At 32.0% G+C, this 18,650-nt stretch overlaps 1 protein-coding gene across 1 annotated transcript in view; it reads right to left on the bottom strand.

Annotated features, from left to right (window-relative positions):
* Window positions 1–717: 717 nt before the first annotated feature.
* Window positions 718–18,650, bottom strand: part of LOC127732806 (carboxy-terminal kinesin 2-like) — a 29,376-nt gene continuing 11,443 nt past the window's right edge. The window contains exons 4-9 of the mRNA XM_052241976.1: window positions 17,064–17,366; window positions 14,551–14,614; window positions 11,837–11,877; window positions 11,513–11,584; window positions 7,829–7,879; window positions 718–2,389 (exon numbers count right to left, since the gene is read on the bottom strand). Coding sequence (XP_052097936.1) covers window positions 948–2,389; window positions 7,829–7,879; window positions 11,513–11,584; window positions 11,837–11,877; window positions 14,551–14,614; window positions 17,064–17,366 — 1,973 coding nt within the window. The 3' untranslated portion in view covers window positions 718–947. The remainder of the gene's footprint in view (window positions 2,390–7,828; window positions 7,880–11,512; window positions 11,585–11,836; window positions 11,878–14,550; window positions 14,615–17,063; window positions 17,367–18,650) is intronic.

The raw sequence follows: 18,650 nt of genomic DNA, 5'->3' as shown, positions 1-18,650 counted from the left end.
TTATAACTTTGATTTACGTTCTAGTATGTTATTAATGAAATAGGTGAATTTGAGTGAAATTGATGAACAGGAATTTGACAGCTCTGCCCTTTTACTGAGGCGTCATGATAAGTACGATTATCATCCTTATCGACAAACAAAACATAGCTGATCCGAACAGTACATCATCTACTTGCCACTGTACGCCATGTAATGTGTTACAATCTTTATCAAGGTTGTTGTTACATCTGGAAAGTGTGCCTCTAAATATAATAGAAAATAAGTTCATTCAGTATAGGTCAATCAATTGATCACAAACCGAACATATGATATATATAAGTGATAATTGCCCGTTACAGCCTATTGAGGGAAAGAGGATTTCCTGTATTTACAGATATTAATGAATAACATTAATATCTAATACTAGCAACATTATGTAGCCAAGAGAAAGTCATTTATATTGTACATCACAGTTAGAGTTATGTCTTTGCACTTTACACTATGCAATGAAAATATCCCTATCTGAATGATTAAGATTTATGACAATACATATCACCAAATGAAAATACACATATCTAGTAAAGAGTAAAAAACAGTCAAACTAATTACTTTTGAGACTGATCAACTGTGCAACCTTACACTATTAACTTTTTACAATGTTTATAGTATGAGATAATATTTGGGCTTTTTTCATAAACATTAGAAAATGTGCGCCAAAATGAAAATGTTCAGACCACGATCCGAGAATCCGTTTATTGGAACAAATACCGTTAGTTTTATCTGACAATTTAAGTTGATTATTTTCATATGTTGTTTACTACACTATAATATATAGATATAAATACAAATACTTAATTGTGCTTAGTTAAACAATAGCCAGACAAAAATGGAAACATCAATACAGCAGACGCGTTTACAGTAAAAAAAAATGACATCACCACCACAGAAATATATTCAATTTCTTAGTTTTATTTGTTCGGTTGTGCAATTCCTTTTTTACACTTGTTCGCCTCTGTGGCAAACGTGAGAGAGTTAATAGTTTCTTCAACAAAATCTTCCTCAGGGGATATGTTGACAAACATGAGTGTTTTACTATTTCCTCCTATAGATCTATGTAACAAGAGAGTCAACTTAGACTCCCTGTAAGCTGGAGCTTTGTCCTTATCCCTTATAGCCCTGATGAATTTACCTAGGGAAGTTAGTGATTGGTTTATAGCTACTGTCTCCTTCTTTTGTTGACCTTCTGCTCCAGATATTTTAGTTCTTTCACTACCAGCCAAATCAACTAGGGTTAAGGTACTTTTGCTTGTTTCTGTAGTTATCGAATTTGTCCCTGTTAATTTAAGCGTAAAAACACTGTGACTTCTAGATGACCTCTTATTGCTCTTCGTTTCTGCCCATTCCCTGTCTTTAGATGCTTTTTGTAACAACAGATATACTTCTTTCTCTGTAGTGACTCGTTCAGTAGTGATGTTGGTAACACGAACTTCATCATTGACGTCTTGGATTTCATGTTTTAAACCGACCTTTTTCTCACATAGTAAGTCATTAATTTCTTGTCTGTATATTTCTAAGTATGATACATCTACTGAGTATGTCCATCCTTCAATTGTTAGCTTTCTAATTGTATCAAAAATTTGCAGGACGGATCTGGGAATCATTCCCCTATTTACATCATCATCATTAACAGATGTGCCTTCCATTGTATAAGTCTTTCCAGAACCTGTTTGACCATACGCAAATATACACACGTTATAACCATCCAATGCACTCTGAACTAGCTGTGATATTTCTGTGAATACTTGTTCCTGTGTTGCATGGTGCTTGAATACTTTGTCAAAACTAAATTTTTTTGGTTTATTTATTTCATTTGATATAGCATTACTAGTTTTGACAACATCTATTTTGTTTGGCTCAGGAAAAGATATATGATTAATGTTACAATTATTTCCTCGTTTGTCATGATCCAGTAAAGGTCGGACTCTGCAGAATACTCTGATGTTGCCCTTTAATTCCTGTATATGATTGTGTGATGTTTTTCTCTCTGTTTCAAAAGTTCTGATATCATAGGTTTTTTTCTTTATCTCTATATCTCTTTTATTTAGCTCTTTGTCTCTTTTTGCAAGCTCTTTATCTTTATTGTCAATTTTTGTTTTTTGATTTTCTATCTCTTTACGTTTTTGTTCCAATAACTGTTCCAGTTCCGCTATCTTGGCTCCTTCTTTTTTCAGAATGTCATTATGTTGTAATTTGGTTTTTTCCAATGCTGTATCGTTTAATCGCTGTTGATCAGTTTCTTCTGTGGTTGAACCAACCACTGTTGTTGACGATTGTGATGTTGGTGTTGAGTTTCTATCTCCAACTATTGTTGCTGACATTTTTCCAAGATTTTCCACGTTATGGGATATACCTGTTAATTCAAAAGTTTAAACATTGTATTAAATGGATAAGTAATTTATAAAAGAAGGTATCAATATTATGTAGTCAATTCATTCTACAGTGGTCGACCATAATTGATTCAGACATTTCATTTAACAATAACTCTCATATTAAAATTATTTCGGAACTGCATCAGGAGTTTAAGCCATTTTTCAAGAAGTCGTTAATTTGACTGTTTTAAACGCGGTTCATTGAAATTAACATGATTTTGATAAATCTAAATATTTAATGAACTGTAGTGAGACTGATGTCCTCAACAGATGTGTTATATATATATATATATTGTTGAAATATACTTTTTCATTTTTTTAGTCTTTTGGAAATGTTGTTTGTGCTGTACTTAGACCCCTCTCACAAGAAATTTGTTTTGCATGCACACGTATAAAAATTGCGGTTTTTATCCAACGCAATCATAGGTTTGAACTGTGTTTTCAATTTAGACTTGTTTATATTTTTTCGTTTGGGCTTGTATTATATTTGCTTTCGGGTTTATATGATCCGTTCATCCTATTTTGACTCCTGAAAATTCAAGAGTCTATCATAAATTGAGGTAAATTATATGACTTTCCAAATACTGTTTCGATTCCTAACATCACTGAAGAGACATTAATTGTCGAAATCCGGATATGGTGTACAAAAACCTTTGCACCTTTTGTTTGCGGTATATCATCTTTTCCGCGAGTTTATTGTTTTCTGTTTTGTATAAAATTCATAATTAAGATCTATTTATTACATCGGTAATCCGTTTATTTGGCAATCGCCAATGGCAGTCAGCAGGGTATAAGAACATTTGTTGTTCGACTTGTTAGTCAACTGCGTTTTGATAAAACATACTTTTTTCACTTTTTTGGTCTTTTGGAAAATGTTGTTTGTGCTGTATTTAGACCCCTCTAACAAGAAATTTGTCTGCAAGCACACGTAAAAAAATTGCGGTTTTTATCCAACACAATCATAGGTTTGAACTGAGTTTGCAATTTAGACTTGTTTATATTTTTTCGTTTGGGCTTGTATTATATTTGCCTTCGGGTTTATATGATCCGTTCATCCTATTTTGACTCCTGAAAATTCAAGAGTCTATCCTAAATTGAGGTAAATTGTATGGCTTTCCAAATACTGTTTCGATTCCTAACATCACTGAAGAGACATTAATTGTCGAAATCCGGATATGGTGCACAAAAACCTTTGCACATTTTGTTTGCAGTATATCATCTTTTTCGCGAGTTTATTGTTTTTTGTTTTGTATTAAATTCATAATTAAGATCTATTTATTACATCGGTGATCCGTTTATTTGGCAATCGCCAATGGCAGTCAGCAGGGTTTAAGAACATTTGTTGTTCGACTTGTTAGTCAAATGCGTTTTGTTTAAATATACTTTTTCACTTTTTTGGTGCTGTATTTAGACCCCTCTAACAAGAAATTTGTTTTGCAAGCACACGTATAAAAATTGCGGTTTTTATCCAACACAATCATATGTTTGAACTGAGTTTGCAATTTAGACTAGTTTATATTTTTTCGTTTGGGCTTGTATTATATTTGCCTTCGGGTTTATATGATCCGTTCATCCTATTTTGACTCCTGAAAATTCAAGATTCTATCCTAAATTGAGGTAAATTGTATGGCTTTCCAAATACTGTTTCGATTCCTAACATCACTGAAGAGACATTAATTGTCGAAATCCGGATATGGTGTACAAAAACCTTTGCACATTTTGTTTGCAGTATATCATCTTTTTCGCGAGTTTATTGTTTTTTGTTTTGTATTAAATTCATAATTAAGATCTATTTATTACATCGGTGATCCGTTTATTTGGCAATCGCCAATGGCAGTCAGCAGGGTTTAAGAACATTTGTTGTTCGACTTGTTAGTCAAATGCGTTTTGTTTAAATATACTTTTTCACTTTTTTGGTGCTGTATTTAGACCCCTCTAACAAGAAATTTGTTTTGCAAGCACACGTATAAAAATTGCGGTTTTTATCCAACACAATCATAGGTTTGAACTGAGTTTGCAATTTAGACTTGTTTATATTTTTTCGTTTGGGCTTGTATTATATTTGCCTTCGGGTTTATATGATCCGTTCATCCTATTTTGACTCCTGAAAATTCAAGAGTCTATCCTAAATTGAGGTAAATTGTATGGCTTTCCAAATACTGTTTCGATTCCTAACATCACTGAAGAGACATTAATTGTCGAAATCCGGATATGGTGTACAAAAACCTTTGCACATTTTGTTTGCAGTATATCATCTTTTTCGCGAGTTTATTGTTTTTTGTTTTGTATTAAATTCATAATTAAGATCTATTTATTACATCGGTGATCCGTTTATTTGGCAATCGCCAATGGCAGTCAGCAGGGTTTAAGAACATTTGTTGTTCGACTTGTTAGTCAAATGCGTTTTGTTTAAATATACTTTTTCACTTTTTTGGTGCTGTATTTAGACCCCTCTAACAAGAAATTTGTTTTGCATGCACACGTATAAAAATTGCGTTTTTATCCAACGCAATCATAGGTTTGAACTGTGTTTTCAATTTAGACTTGTTTATATTTTTTCGTTTGGGCTTGTATTATATTTGCCTTCGGGTTTATATGATCCGTTCATCCTATTTTGACTCCTGAAAATTCAAGAGTCTATCCTAAATTGAGGTAAATTGTACCATAATAAGAATTGCATTAGCGGAAAAAATTTCATAATTTATATGTGTCATTTTTCAATTTATTGTTATCCGTGCCAAAATTGTTATTTCCTTTTAATTCTATTTTTATATGAATTTCAACAATGATCATTTTGTACTTAATTTTACACTGATGAAATAAGTTAGTTACTTGTTATGCTAATCAAGTATAGCAGAAACTTGCTAGGCCATTGTTTCGATTTCAACCTGATAAGGATCGAAACATAATTTTTGGCATGATTTTGGATCGACCAAAGACATAGCAAAAAAGCACATATACTTAATGTACTATTCAGAGTTCCACGTTGCTGATGACGAAATATTGATAAAAGTTTCCAATGTTACATGTTTTTGTTAAATTTTGCTTTTAAAGACAGCAACACGAAACAGATTGTTCGTTTAACAAATGCAACAAAAAAGCTTATCAATAATTTGATTAAACGAAACTACATCCTGTGTACAAAGTGCAAATCGCCAGTCCGTGTCAAACATAGCCAACACGCCTCATGTGGCGTTCTACACGGTGGTATTGCGGCATGATCTATGAAGCGAAAGAAGCATTTGTTTCATTTTCATTGTGAATGGAAATGATGTTAAGCAGCATGAGACGTCTTTTTTATATACAAGTACTGACCAGGATATAAAACATCTTGTTCAAAAACGAAATACATAAAAGCATTAAAACCAAAACTGAGTAAGCTGTCCAACTCCCTGAAACTTGCTGGATGACAGAAATAAAATTGCAAAAACGGAGAGATAGCAAAAAGTAAAATCACAAACATACTGAACTCCGAGGAAAATTAAAAAAAGAGAGTCCCTAATCAAATGGCAAAATCAAAAGCTCAAACACATCAAACGAATGGATAACAACTGCCATATTCCTGACTTGGTACAGGCATTTTCTTATGTAGAAAATGGTGGATTAAACTTTCTGCAATTGAAGTTAGTTTGATATTGATAAGTAATTGTCACCTATACACAGTTCTTTGATATTTCATAACTAAAGTGTGCAACACAAGGAAGTGACTACTATCCAATTGACTGTATGAACCCCAAAAAGAGAACAATGGCGGTGAAATAAGTGTTGTCGCTGGCAGTTCTAAGATCAAGTTTTTTTCATTTTTTTCTCAAGAAACGACTTCATGAGTAACGAAATCATTATATCGGAAAATGACATGAATGAAAAGGTTGTTATTATTAGTTCTTGCGTTGTTGTCTTGTTTTTTAAGGAAGGAACAATTTGAGTTAATATATAGATTTTTGTTCAGTCCTTGGACTATTTTTTACCTGTGAAAAAACAATTATGAAATCTGTCATCTATCCAAAATTTATAAGAAATAGTAGGGTTATTCTTGAAAATATTGGACAGTTAAAGGTAATATAACGGTTTCTCACATGATAGTTCATTTACTGATTCAGAAATTAAGAACAGGTACACCAATAGAATGATGTCACAGCAAAGTTCAAAATTGTAATGACATTCATGCAATTTGGGTCTGTGGTATTATAAATCAAAATAGAGATCGATAGACTTTTAATAAAATGGTCCTTTGTGAAATTAGTTCAGGGGGAAGTTTGCTTTAGGGATACCCCTTGAACGTATTAACAATGTATTATAATACGTTCTTGGTTTTCAGATAACAACAGATATGTGCTAAGAATACAGCGACAGCACGTTTAATCGGAAGCGTATATGGATATCGTCTTTTATGTATAATGGTAGCCTTTTCTTCAAGTCTTCTGCCTATATCGTACACTGGAATAATATGATGGCTCATTTCTAACCTGAGACATTTTCATACATGTGGTTAAATCTCAGCTAAAATAAATATATTTCTATCCCGTTATATTTGGATTTTCCCTGATCTATTTCAATCTTTAGTAAAAGAGGGGCGAAAGATACCAGAGGGACAGTCAAACTTAGTAACTGGAACAAGTTTGTAGAACTAGTTTGTAGAACAAGTTTTTAAAACTATTTTGATTAGTATCTAATTATAAGTATTTGGTTAGTACTGCACGGAAATTTCTTAGGCGGTATTACGGGTGGGGTTCTATAGCCATATATAAGTCCGATACTTGTATAGTATGTATCGAGGTGCTCACAGTAACTTCTAAGTACAACATGTTCTGCATAGTATATTATTTGCATTATATTATAATGATTTAGTGTAGAATAGCTAGATGTGTGTTTGTTTAGAGATGTTTGTAATGTTATTATTATCTTTATTAAATGTTGCATCGCACAGAAAAGATTAAGTTACTGCGAGCAAACCAAGCCTACATTTTGACTTGCCTCTTATTTAGCCATGTAGATAGATTAGAAATGTTTTAAATTCGGACGAATTTATGAGGGAGAATTTAAATGAGTTTCACTTTACTGTAATGTAGCACACCACAAAGCCTATTGTAATGCACCTTCTCGAGATAAAAAATATCTTTTTTCAGACAATAAGTTCTCTGAAAATTTGAGACAATCACTGCATAAAGGTTTATTCTTTATGCATTCTTTTTGCATTTCTCAATTGGAGGCGCATAAGGGATATTGACCCATATTTAATGAGTTTATTTACATTTTCTTGTAAGATAATTATTAAAAACAATTTAAAGAAACAAGAAATTATTGTCTCTGTGCAAATGAGATATGTGCAACGAGGAGGACATTTGAACTCGGAATGTTGTTATTTCAAGGGCCATACCAATTTCAATTTTATTAGCAGAAACATAAATGATAATTCTTACCTTGCATGCATTCAATTTTCGATATTTTATTCCACAAGACGAACACAATCACTGAAAAAACGTCAAATAATTGTTATTAAAAAATAAGGATATATGGTATGATTGTCGATGAGACAACTATCTACCAGAGTTTAGCTGACGCCGATATCAGTAATTATAGGCCCTTACATAATGACAAAACATATACATACAGTCAGCTATAGGATGCCTCCATAAGAAAAACGTTCAACAATTCAAACAAGAAATGTACTTTTTAACAATACGCTTTAAAACATACAGATATGACAGATAAGAACTAACAACAATCACTGAATAACAGTCCCCATTGCTCGGACCTTCCACATAAACCATGTCGTTGGGATAAATATGAGCGTTCAGTCGTTCATGCAAAAAATCGGTACTGACACATGCAGCTACCCCTTCCGCCAGAAAAAAACCCAAATCAACAAATAAAATTAAAAACAGCAGCCGACCCAAAACACAAAGCACCTATTAAGGAGTACTCGCAGTAATGGAAAGATAGTTCAAGGCCAGTTATAAAAAGTAAAATAACAAATATATGAACTTGAAAATTCAAAACGGAAAGTCCCTTATTAAATGGCAACATCAAAAACTCACACACATTAAACGAATAGATAACAACTGTCATATTCCTGACTTGATACAGGGGCATGATCTTATGTAGAACATGGTGGATTCAACCTGGTTTTATAACTGATAAATCAATCATGAAATCCTAGACTAAAGTATCAATCAGTACAAATTGAACGGATTTAGTGTAAAGACGTCATAAACAGTCTGCGAAACCCATGACCTTTGTAAAGCCAAATTTAAGAGAACAGTATTACATTTGTAACAGAAGATAGGATAATGATTGCTTATAACTATGCATATATCATGTTTATATAATATCAAAATAGCAATGCAGCAATAACACAATATACAATGTACATTTATTTATGTTTTTTTTTTGAAATGCAAAATTAATGTTACTACCGATAAAAACAATATTTTAAGATTTGACTACGATGGCAAATTGATAAACTTATGTGAATGATTTTTTTACCATCCTTTTGGATTGAATGATACTAAAATTTAATCGGACAGGATTTTTCAACTTAATCAGTCATAGATATAAGAAGATGTGGTATGAGTGCCAATGAGACAACTCTCCATCCAAGTCAAAATTTATAAAAGTAAACCATTATAGGTCAAAGTACGGCCTTCAACACGGCATACTTTATACATATAGTAAACAATCAAATTATTACCACATCACAGCTTAAGACCACCTCTGAACATTTCAGGTCCCTACTATGTTTTGGTTACCTTTTCGTCATAAAAACCCCGTAAATATCGTTTCATCTCTATCGCGATAATCTTCTGTCGTTTAACTATAAAGAATGTTCTACATATACTGCCGAAATTAACAAAAAAGACATACCCGTCTCTGTTGTGACGTTTTAAATTTCATTGAAAGTAATATATGTATTGCTGGTACATTATTGATTTCAGCAATTCGTTATCATATATAACTTCGAATCTTTACCCTGATTTGGTTTGGAGGTTTGGCTGTACCGGCAGTAAGATTATGCCAAACGCAATAGCACATCCTATATTTTACGGTGATGTTGTTAACCGAGCTTGATAAATCTAGATACAGTTCGGGTAAACTTATAGATCATTTAGATAAACCTTTACTATAGTAGGTTTTCAATTTAACATTGTAATAAGATCTTTGAGTATGTTTTTTTTTGGGTACAAATATTGATTTTGTAATCAGAAAATAAAAAACAAACTAAATATTATTGTTATATACAAATGCACATTCACGGTTCTACAATCTGTCAATACCTTATTTAGGCATTACACAAGATAATGTTTTTTTCTCACTGTAAATGACATCTTAACACTCCCTCAAGTGGTTGTTGAATGTCTACTGATTGATGAATTTTTTACCTTAGTTTTATTTTCATTAATTTGATGGTAACAACTGTCAGGAACTGCGAGTACTCTCAGATCGGTGCTTGGTGCTTTAGTTATTAAAAGTATGAATACCCTGCCATGTATTGTGTTTTTGTTAGTTCTTTCTCTGCGTTTATCAATCTGATAAGTTGAGCACTTTTAAACTCATTTCAATAGTTTGTTATTCACCACTGTCCTAGGTAAGGGGGAAGGTTTGCAAAACTAATTTAACCCCGCCACATTCTATATGTGCCTGTCCCAAGTCAGGAGCCTGTAATTCAGTCGTTGCCGTTTGATGCTGTTTATCATATTTGTTTTGTACATAAATGATGAATACGATATTACTGATTATATTACAATGCCAAGTTGATAACCTTTGAGGATAAGTCGATTCAAAGACCGAAATCGTATCTAATTTTACGGTATCCTAAAATAACTTCACTGTAAAAACTCGGATGTGATATTTCGTTATACTAGTTGACCAATTTTGATATTAACAGCTCTTAAAAGACTAAAAAGACTAAAAATCAAGATAAATAAAAGCAACAGTAGTATACCGCTGATCAATAGTCATAAATCCATTCAGCGAAAAACAAATCCGGGTAACAATCTTGAACCGTGGAAAACACAAACTATAGATTGGAAACAACAGAACAACAGAAAATCTGAACTGCAACAAAAACAAACGCAAACATACATAGAAACGGACAATTTGATAACGAATACCATATTCCTGACTTGGGTCAGGACATTTTAAGAAAAAAAGGGCATTCATACTGATTTTATCGCTAGCCAAACCTCTCGCTTATATGGCAATGTTGAAAATACCGCTACAACATTACATGACAGGAATGCAATACAACTTAACGAAGGACACTTAGGACAGAGAAGTACATAAATAAATAACATAATAGTACATTACAACATGAAAACCAGAGAATAACAAAAGAGACTAATGAATTTACGACAGGACACCACAAATGAAGTATAAACTGCGCGTCACATGCATGGATCGATGTCACAAAAAGTGACGAAATTTTTATAACGTCTATATCAACACAGGTAAATTTCTAAAAATAGAATAGATTTGTAACATTTATATTATAGACACGTACAAGAATATGATATTGGGATTGAGTTTGTAGTGGTATTAATTTATGTATTTTCTTACCATGACAAGCATATTAAAATAGAATTGTGTTTGTAATGGTGTTATTATTTGTTTTTTTCTAACTAAATCGGTTTTTCCTTGACATCAAAAGTGTGTATAAAAAAAAATCCCTTGCACAAAATTGCTAATAACTTCAAATCATATAAAAGAAATAACTAATTTATTATTATAAGTAAGTTTCAGTCAAATTTAAACTAACCGCTGTAAACTCAGTACTGTTCAGGAAATTCGTTTGTTGGCTATTATTATAAAGATCTGTTCTTTCTAGATTTACATTTTATTTTTATTTGCATCAACATCATACGTAAGTGGCAGAAAATCTACTGAACAGTACCGAACTGACCGCAAACGAAACGTTTGAACCGTACTTTACTTATCTAGTGAATACTAGTAGGTCTTAAAATGACCAGAAAGAGTTATTCATTGTTAATACTTACAGATTAGGTTAAGATCAAAATGACAGGTTTGCTCTTTCTATAAAAATAAACATAACCTTTCCTGAATTAAAAAAAAAGCAGCGTATCATCTTCTATACAGTAGTGCAATACCTGTGTATGCTACAACAAGAACAAACATGGTGCCCACTGCAATCAAACGCATTCTTGACTGTACTTGTTTGTCTGAAAGATATGAAAAATATGTCATTTTAAACGGAACTTGTATGTACATGTCACTAAAAAACCTATTACACGAGAGAAAACTACTTTAGGAACTTGTGTTTCTGCATTTTTATGATTCTTGTTATATTAAATTGGCAGTTTTAAAATTATAAAATTGTTTAAAAATTAAATATGTAACTCGTTAAGTCAAAAATCCCTTTAGTAGATGGTTTCGAATGTTAATTTAAAATCGTTAAGCATACCTATACTTACCCGTATAACTTTTTATGTTTTGCCTCTGCCAACTGTCGCTACTAAAAAAAACAACAAACAAAAATAAAAAATAAAATAATCACCAACAACATATATAATTTAATTAAAGAAGTGAATAATTTTGAACGTAACAATCTGTGTGTATTAAAGATACGTCACATTTTGTGGCATTGATACATTCGTGTGACGCGCACTTCATAATTCTATTTTGGTAACCTGGTGTACTATCATAAATCCCTGGGAGGTTTCCGTTGTTATTCTGTGGTTTATATGTTGTAATGTACCTATTATATTATATATTTATGTTTTTTTCTGTCAAGAGTGTTCTGGCGTTTAATTGAACTGTATTCATGTCACGTAATGTTGTCATTTTAGCGTTTTTTTTTAATTTACATTGCCATAAAACCAGGAGGTTTGGCTAGCCATAAAACTATGTTCAATCCACCATTTTTTTCTTTAAATGTCCTATACCAAATCAGGAATATGGCAGTTGTTATCAAATAATTCCTTTCTATGTATGTTTGCGTTAGTTTTTACGGCAGTTCAGTGTTCCTGTTGCTCCGTTGTTTTCCACTTATAGTTGATGTGTTTCTCTCGGTTTTGGTTCGAGACCCGGATTTGTTTTCGTTTAATCGATTTATGACTATTTAACGGCGGTATACTACTGATGCCTTTATTCATGCCGAATGACGCAAAACCCAACAGTATGTCAACAACGATAAAAGTTGTTACTACCGATTGTCTAAATGTTATCAAAATAAGTATTTTTCTTTGTTTTGTTTTTCAAGACAATAGCTACAAATGCAAAAATGTATGTAATATTTAGTATAATATTGGCCAGAATGATTATTTCTGCTTTTCTCAACACGGAAAACGAGAGATAACAACATAGCAGCCCAAAGCAAATATAACCACAGGAAACATAGAAAGTAAAAGAATATACTGAATGGACAGTCACACTCATTAGTTAAAAAAAAACGGTTAATTCAATCACAAAAATGATCCTGATCCAAATGACCCGACTGTTGTTTTGCTCGTGTTGCTTATTCAGAATTTCATGTTCAAGATGAAGGCTTTTAGGAAGCACTAGGAACATGAAAAGCAATATAAAAAAATACCGAACTCCAAAATACATAAAACGTAAAATCACAAAAATACTGAACTCCGAGGAAAATTAAAAAAAGGAAAGTCCCTAATCAAATGGCAAAATCAAAAGCTCAAAATCAAAAGATGTGCTCCGCAAGGGGAAGCAGATCCTGCTCCACATGTGGCTACCTTCGTGTTGCTCATGTTGTTACAAAGCCGGTAAATAGTCTAATTCGGAAGGTCACATTCGTGAAAAGGGAAGGGGATTGTAGTTACGACATAAGGAACATATCCGATATCATCTGTATAACGAATATTTCATAACGGTCAACCAGTCAAGTCAGAAATGATTGTTCAACTGTTCTTAATTATGTTTATGTATGATTCTATAGTGTGATGGTTAAGATAAACATTAAACCGGTTGCGCCGAAAAATACAATCCTTAACATGTAAGTAATCCAATGGCATTATATGAATAGTGTAATATATCAGTCATTAATATCTTAACAATATTTAAAAATGTATTTTCAATGTCCTCTTTTACTTTATATTTAAACATTTCAAACGAATCAATAACTCTGTCACAAAAGTCAGCATTGGTGGGTAATTTGCAAACAACCGTTAAGACATGGGCAATTGTAGTTTGTTCCACATCTACAGATATGTACTATATGTATGGGGTGGTAATTGATTCCTTTTTGATTGGATGATGCGGTAACGACTTGACTTTGTCTGTGCATTTAACATTATCAGATACATTTTCCATGAATAATCTTTGTTCTTGTTCTGTTATTATCTGTTAACATCTATGATTTCACTAGCAACAGTTGAATAGGCGACGAATAATGCTTTCAGATTTTTTTCTAAGAGATTGGCTATTTCAACTGTTGCACCCGTTCGTCGTAATGTAGCGTGTCGTTTCATATGGATTCTTGTTCGTCAATGTCTTTTATTGGGTAGCGTCAGTTACGTAAAATCCATGTTGTAATAGCACAAAGATAGCAAAGCACGACACAAAGTCTTGAATAAATTTCAAAATGTAATTATTCACTAGTTTACATAATAATACTGAACAATTGTTGTTAATGAAAATATTTCTTTTATTTCTCATTCTTTGTCTAACTGATACCATGTCACTAACTAAGATATCTCTCCAATCTCTCTCACGTCCCCTTATATACCAAATAACAGGCGCTACCCCGAAAGTTCCAAAGAATGGGTACTATGGTGGTTATAAAGAGATACCGGACGGCGAACTTATTTTACTTACACACCGTTCGAATAAAAAAACAATAGCGGGCGGTACCCTATTGAATTTGATTTATACAGAAAGGATTATTTAAAGACATGCTTCGCAACTACAAATTAAATTACCAAAAACGTTGTGTCTTTCTGTTTAAGGCTTTTATAATATGTCTTAAACAATTTATTAGATTTAATTGTGTTATAAACGTACTTTTCTCTTTTATAGTTAGTATATTATTTTCCTTTATCATTGATGGTACATCACAGTTTTATATGTAGCATACACAACCAAACAAGAAAATACAAATGTTGGAAGATCCGTATCGTCATGAAAAGATAGTTTAGATATTTAGTCACTGAGTCAAACATTAAAGGAGTGTTACCTTTCAATCTGTATTGGAGGACACTCCGAGTCAGTTTGCAGTTTTTCCTCAACACATTCATAATCTGAGAAATAATAAAATTAGTGTTATTATTTAAAAACAATGTATGTATATCAAAACAGTTTTTAAAATGACTAAAATAATTTGTTGGAATTCAAAAAGGATTCCATATGTCGGAATTTCGTCCTTTTGTATATCAATTGATGCATTTAACATCGATCGATTTAAAAGAGAGATGAACGATACCAAATGGACATTCAAACTCATAAGTCTAAAATAAACTGACATCGCAATGTCTAAGAAAAAAAGACCTACAGACAAATAGCCGTTCACACAGCATACAAAACTAAAGACTGAGTGACACGACCAACAGAACAAAACTGGGGTTGATCTGAGGTGTCCCAGCAGGGTCAGCAGATCCAGCTCCACATATTGCACCCATTGTGTAGATCATGCTGAAAATACGGTGATAAGAATAAATGTAAAGGTCACAGACGGGGAAAAGGATTTAAGTTACGACATTAAGAACATATATCCAGTATCATCTGTAAAACGGATATTCCATAACGGTCAACTAACTCATGATGGCCTCCTTAACATTTACGAAGGGATGTCAACTTTATCACTTGGAACCCTTTGGTTTAATATATTACTTGTAAGCAGCAACCCTCTTTCAAGGAAATATTGATAATAAATACAAGCCCGGGAATATCATATCAACTGAGTGATATATACTCTGTATTCAGTCGCTGCTGGAATGTTGCTACACAGAAATGGTAAAACACGTCCTCGAAACGTAATCAAGAAGGATCTTGACAATGTCAGTTTCAGAGAAATGTTTATGTTTGGAAAAGTCACCAAACACAATTTATTTTGAATTATAGTTAGATTGTGTCGTAGTTAATTAAGTTTTAGGTTCTTTTAGGGTTAAATGTGGCCCCGAATATTAAGAACATTGTTTCACTATAAAATTGTTTCAGTGAAAAAGAATCACACATATGAAATGGAACAGCTTTCCAGATAAAGCGCTCAAATATGCAATCCAAATACACCTTGATAAATTTGAGAACGGAATAAAATGTCAACAAAATAAAAATAAGTTGACATTCTGGGGAAATTTGACAACATCGTCAGGATTTCAACGCATGCTTCTACTTAATATTGAAGTCTCATTTGATATTGTTTGTTTAAATTGCCTAAGTATATTTCATCGAACAAACCTTAAACCTTTGTTATGATAACAAATTTTGTATACGATTAAGGGAAAGAATAATCAAAATAAATCAATAATTAAGAAGAATAGGACAGATTTGTATTTGATAAATATCGGATAATAGGATCGTAGCCATTTTACCTGAACATAAATGAGATTCAAAATAATAAGCACATTAAGTGACAGAGACAGGAGGGTCGTACTTATTTAAATGCAAATAAATAATTAGATTTGTGCAAGTTGTAGCATGTCATATGCGCCAAACTGTTCAGCTGCTTTATATTTTTTTTAAAACGATAGTGATAATTTGAAAGATTACACATAATAAAGGGGGCAATTTAAAACAGGCCAATAAATCAATTGTCCATGTACAACCAAACAACCGGAAAATAGTTCAACCAATATCTAAATTTGATAAAAGTTCAAACTCTCAAGTAAAAATAACTGCAAACAATATGGCAAAAAAAAAAAATAAAAAAATACGACTAACACGTCGAACAAAAACACTACAACGAAAACGAAAGAGAACGCATCAGGATTCCCCCCAAAAAAATTGGAGAGGATATTAGTAAATTGAGAATGGAAATGACGAATGTGTCAAATACACAACAACCCGACCGAAGAGTAAAAAACAGCCGAAGGCCACCAATGGGTCTTCAACTCAGCAAGAAAATTCTGCATCCGAATAAATGAATGAAGTAAAAACTGAACGGAGTTCCCGACTTCGTTTTTACGGTAACCATCATTCAGGTTAGTGATTTAGGTAAAACAATAGATCGAATCATCGCAAAATGATACGTCATCGCGTAGGAACGTCGATGTGTTTTCCAACTAGAATATATATTTGTAAAGAAAACACACGAAGAAGTTGGTGAACCTATTATTAATTTTAATAATGAAAACGGAAATATATTTATCAACAACATAATATTTATATTATTATGAAAAATCGATGGATTTGAAATTTGAGATTTGATGATTGTAAGACAAAATTTCATATGCTATTTTTTTAAATATACCTTCTTGAAAGAATGTAATCAGTGAAATTTAACAATATAAAAAAGGAAAAATGTATTATTTTTTTGATTTTTTAGTTATACTTCATCGAGATGAAGCTGTATACAAAATTGAACAAAAAATCTGTTACATTGACCATTTACTGAACTTGACCTCAATATGATTTTAAAGGAGAGATTAATGAATGTGAAATTTGGTTCATTGGCAATTGTACCACATCTCTATATTTTATAAGGGTATCATTTATCTAGTGGTATAATTAACGTATTCATTAATTATATACCAGGTGATAACACTGAACCACCAGGACATTCACTGATGTAACAGGAACAATCCTCCTCTGATGGGTTACAAGAACAGTTCTGTTTTGGTCGTTGAATAAATGTATATCCTTTCGTGTAATCGCAACGACATTTTCTATCTTCAATGAGCGACCCATTGCTGAAGATAACTTGACCCTGTCCTACACATGGGGTCTTTTGGTACAAACACACCCCACTTATGTTTGACCATAACGAAAAAGGCTGATATTGTTTTGAAGAACAATCGACATTTCGAAGACTTCCAGTTATTACATATCTTTCGCCTTAAAAGAGAAACCAGTCCAGTTCAGCAAAATTAGAATAAAAATGAGTAAGTTGAAAATAGTAATTAAGTCATAATATAAATTGAAAAATTAATAATAATTATACAGGTTATAGGTTACTAAATCATTTACATTGTAAATTAAATTTGTCGCCAAATTATTGTGTTCAGCTATTAACAATTTTTATTTGCATAATTCATTTTCGAGATAATTTCGATATTCACGATTTTCATTGTGTTTTTTTCAATATAATTTAAACTATATTGTCATTTAGAATATAATGAAAATGACATAGTTATTAAAAATCTTTTTAATTGAAAAGTATATTAACATTTAGCGAAACCATTGTTTAATTTATAAAAAATGTGAGAAGATTACTATGTTTTTTCTAAATGTTAGTCAATGTTTCATTCTTAATCACTATAAAAAAAAACAACTATGTCAACAAAGAAAAACAAAATGGCATATAGAAGGCGCTATAGACACTATATAGACAAGGCCCAAAAGAAAAAATGAAAGACAAAATGCAAAATAATGACCCAAGCATACCCCTTTGTAATCAATTTTGAAAATATTAAAGTAACTGGTATAGACATAAATAAAATAACAAAAAAAGCAAACTACGAGTAAAATTCAATACGGAAAGTTCCTTATCAAATGGCAAAATCAAAAGATCAAACACATCAAACGAATGGATAACAACTCTCATATTCCTGACTTGGTACAGACATTTTCTTATGTAGTAAAATGCTGGATAAAACTTGGTTTTATAGCTAGCTAAACCTCCCACGTGTATGACAGACGCATAAAAATCCATTATATTGACAACAATGTGTGAAAAAAACAAATAGACATAATAGGTATAATTGTGAAAATACGGGATACAACAGTCAACATTGTGTTATAATCTAAATCACTATAAAACAAACGAATAGAAAAACAAAAAGGCGTATAGACAAAAGCACATTTAAACTAAAAACAAAAATTTACCTTAACATAATAATTCAATGACGGGATGTATAAGTGCTCAGCCATGCCTTATTGATATTACCAAAAATAGACTAAGCAGTGACGTAATATTTTTTTTTTAATAATATTTGCTGATATGCTTGGTCTATATGCCATTATGTGCTTCTTTGTTTTGTTTTTTTAGTGATTAAGATTATAACACAATGTTGACTGCTGTATCCGTATTTTTGACATTTTTACCTATATGTCTGTTTGTTTTATTTACGCATCGTTGTCAATATAATGGAATTTGATGCGACTGTCATACAAGTGAAA

This window comes from Mytilus californianus, unplaced genomic scaffold (genome assembly GCF_021869535.1).
Source record: "Mytilus californianus isolate M0D057914Y unplaced genomic scaffold, xbMytCali1.0.p SCAF_28, whole genome shotgun sequence".
Lineage (NCBI taxonomy): Eukaryota > Metazoa > Mollusca > Bivalvia > Mytilida > Mytilidae > Mytilus > Mytilus californianus.
The sequence above is the reverse complement of the archived record's forward strand: the minus strand, read 5'-3'. Positions and strand labels throughout refer to the sequence as shown.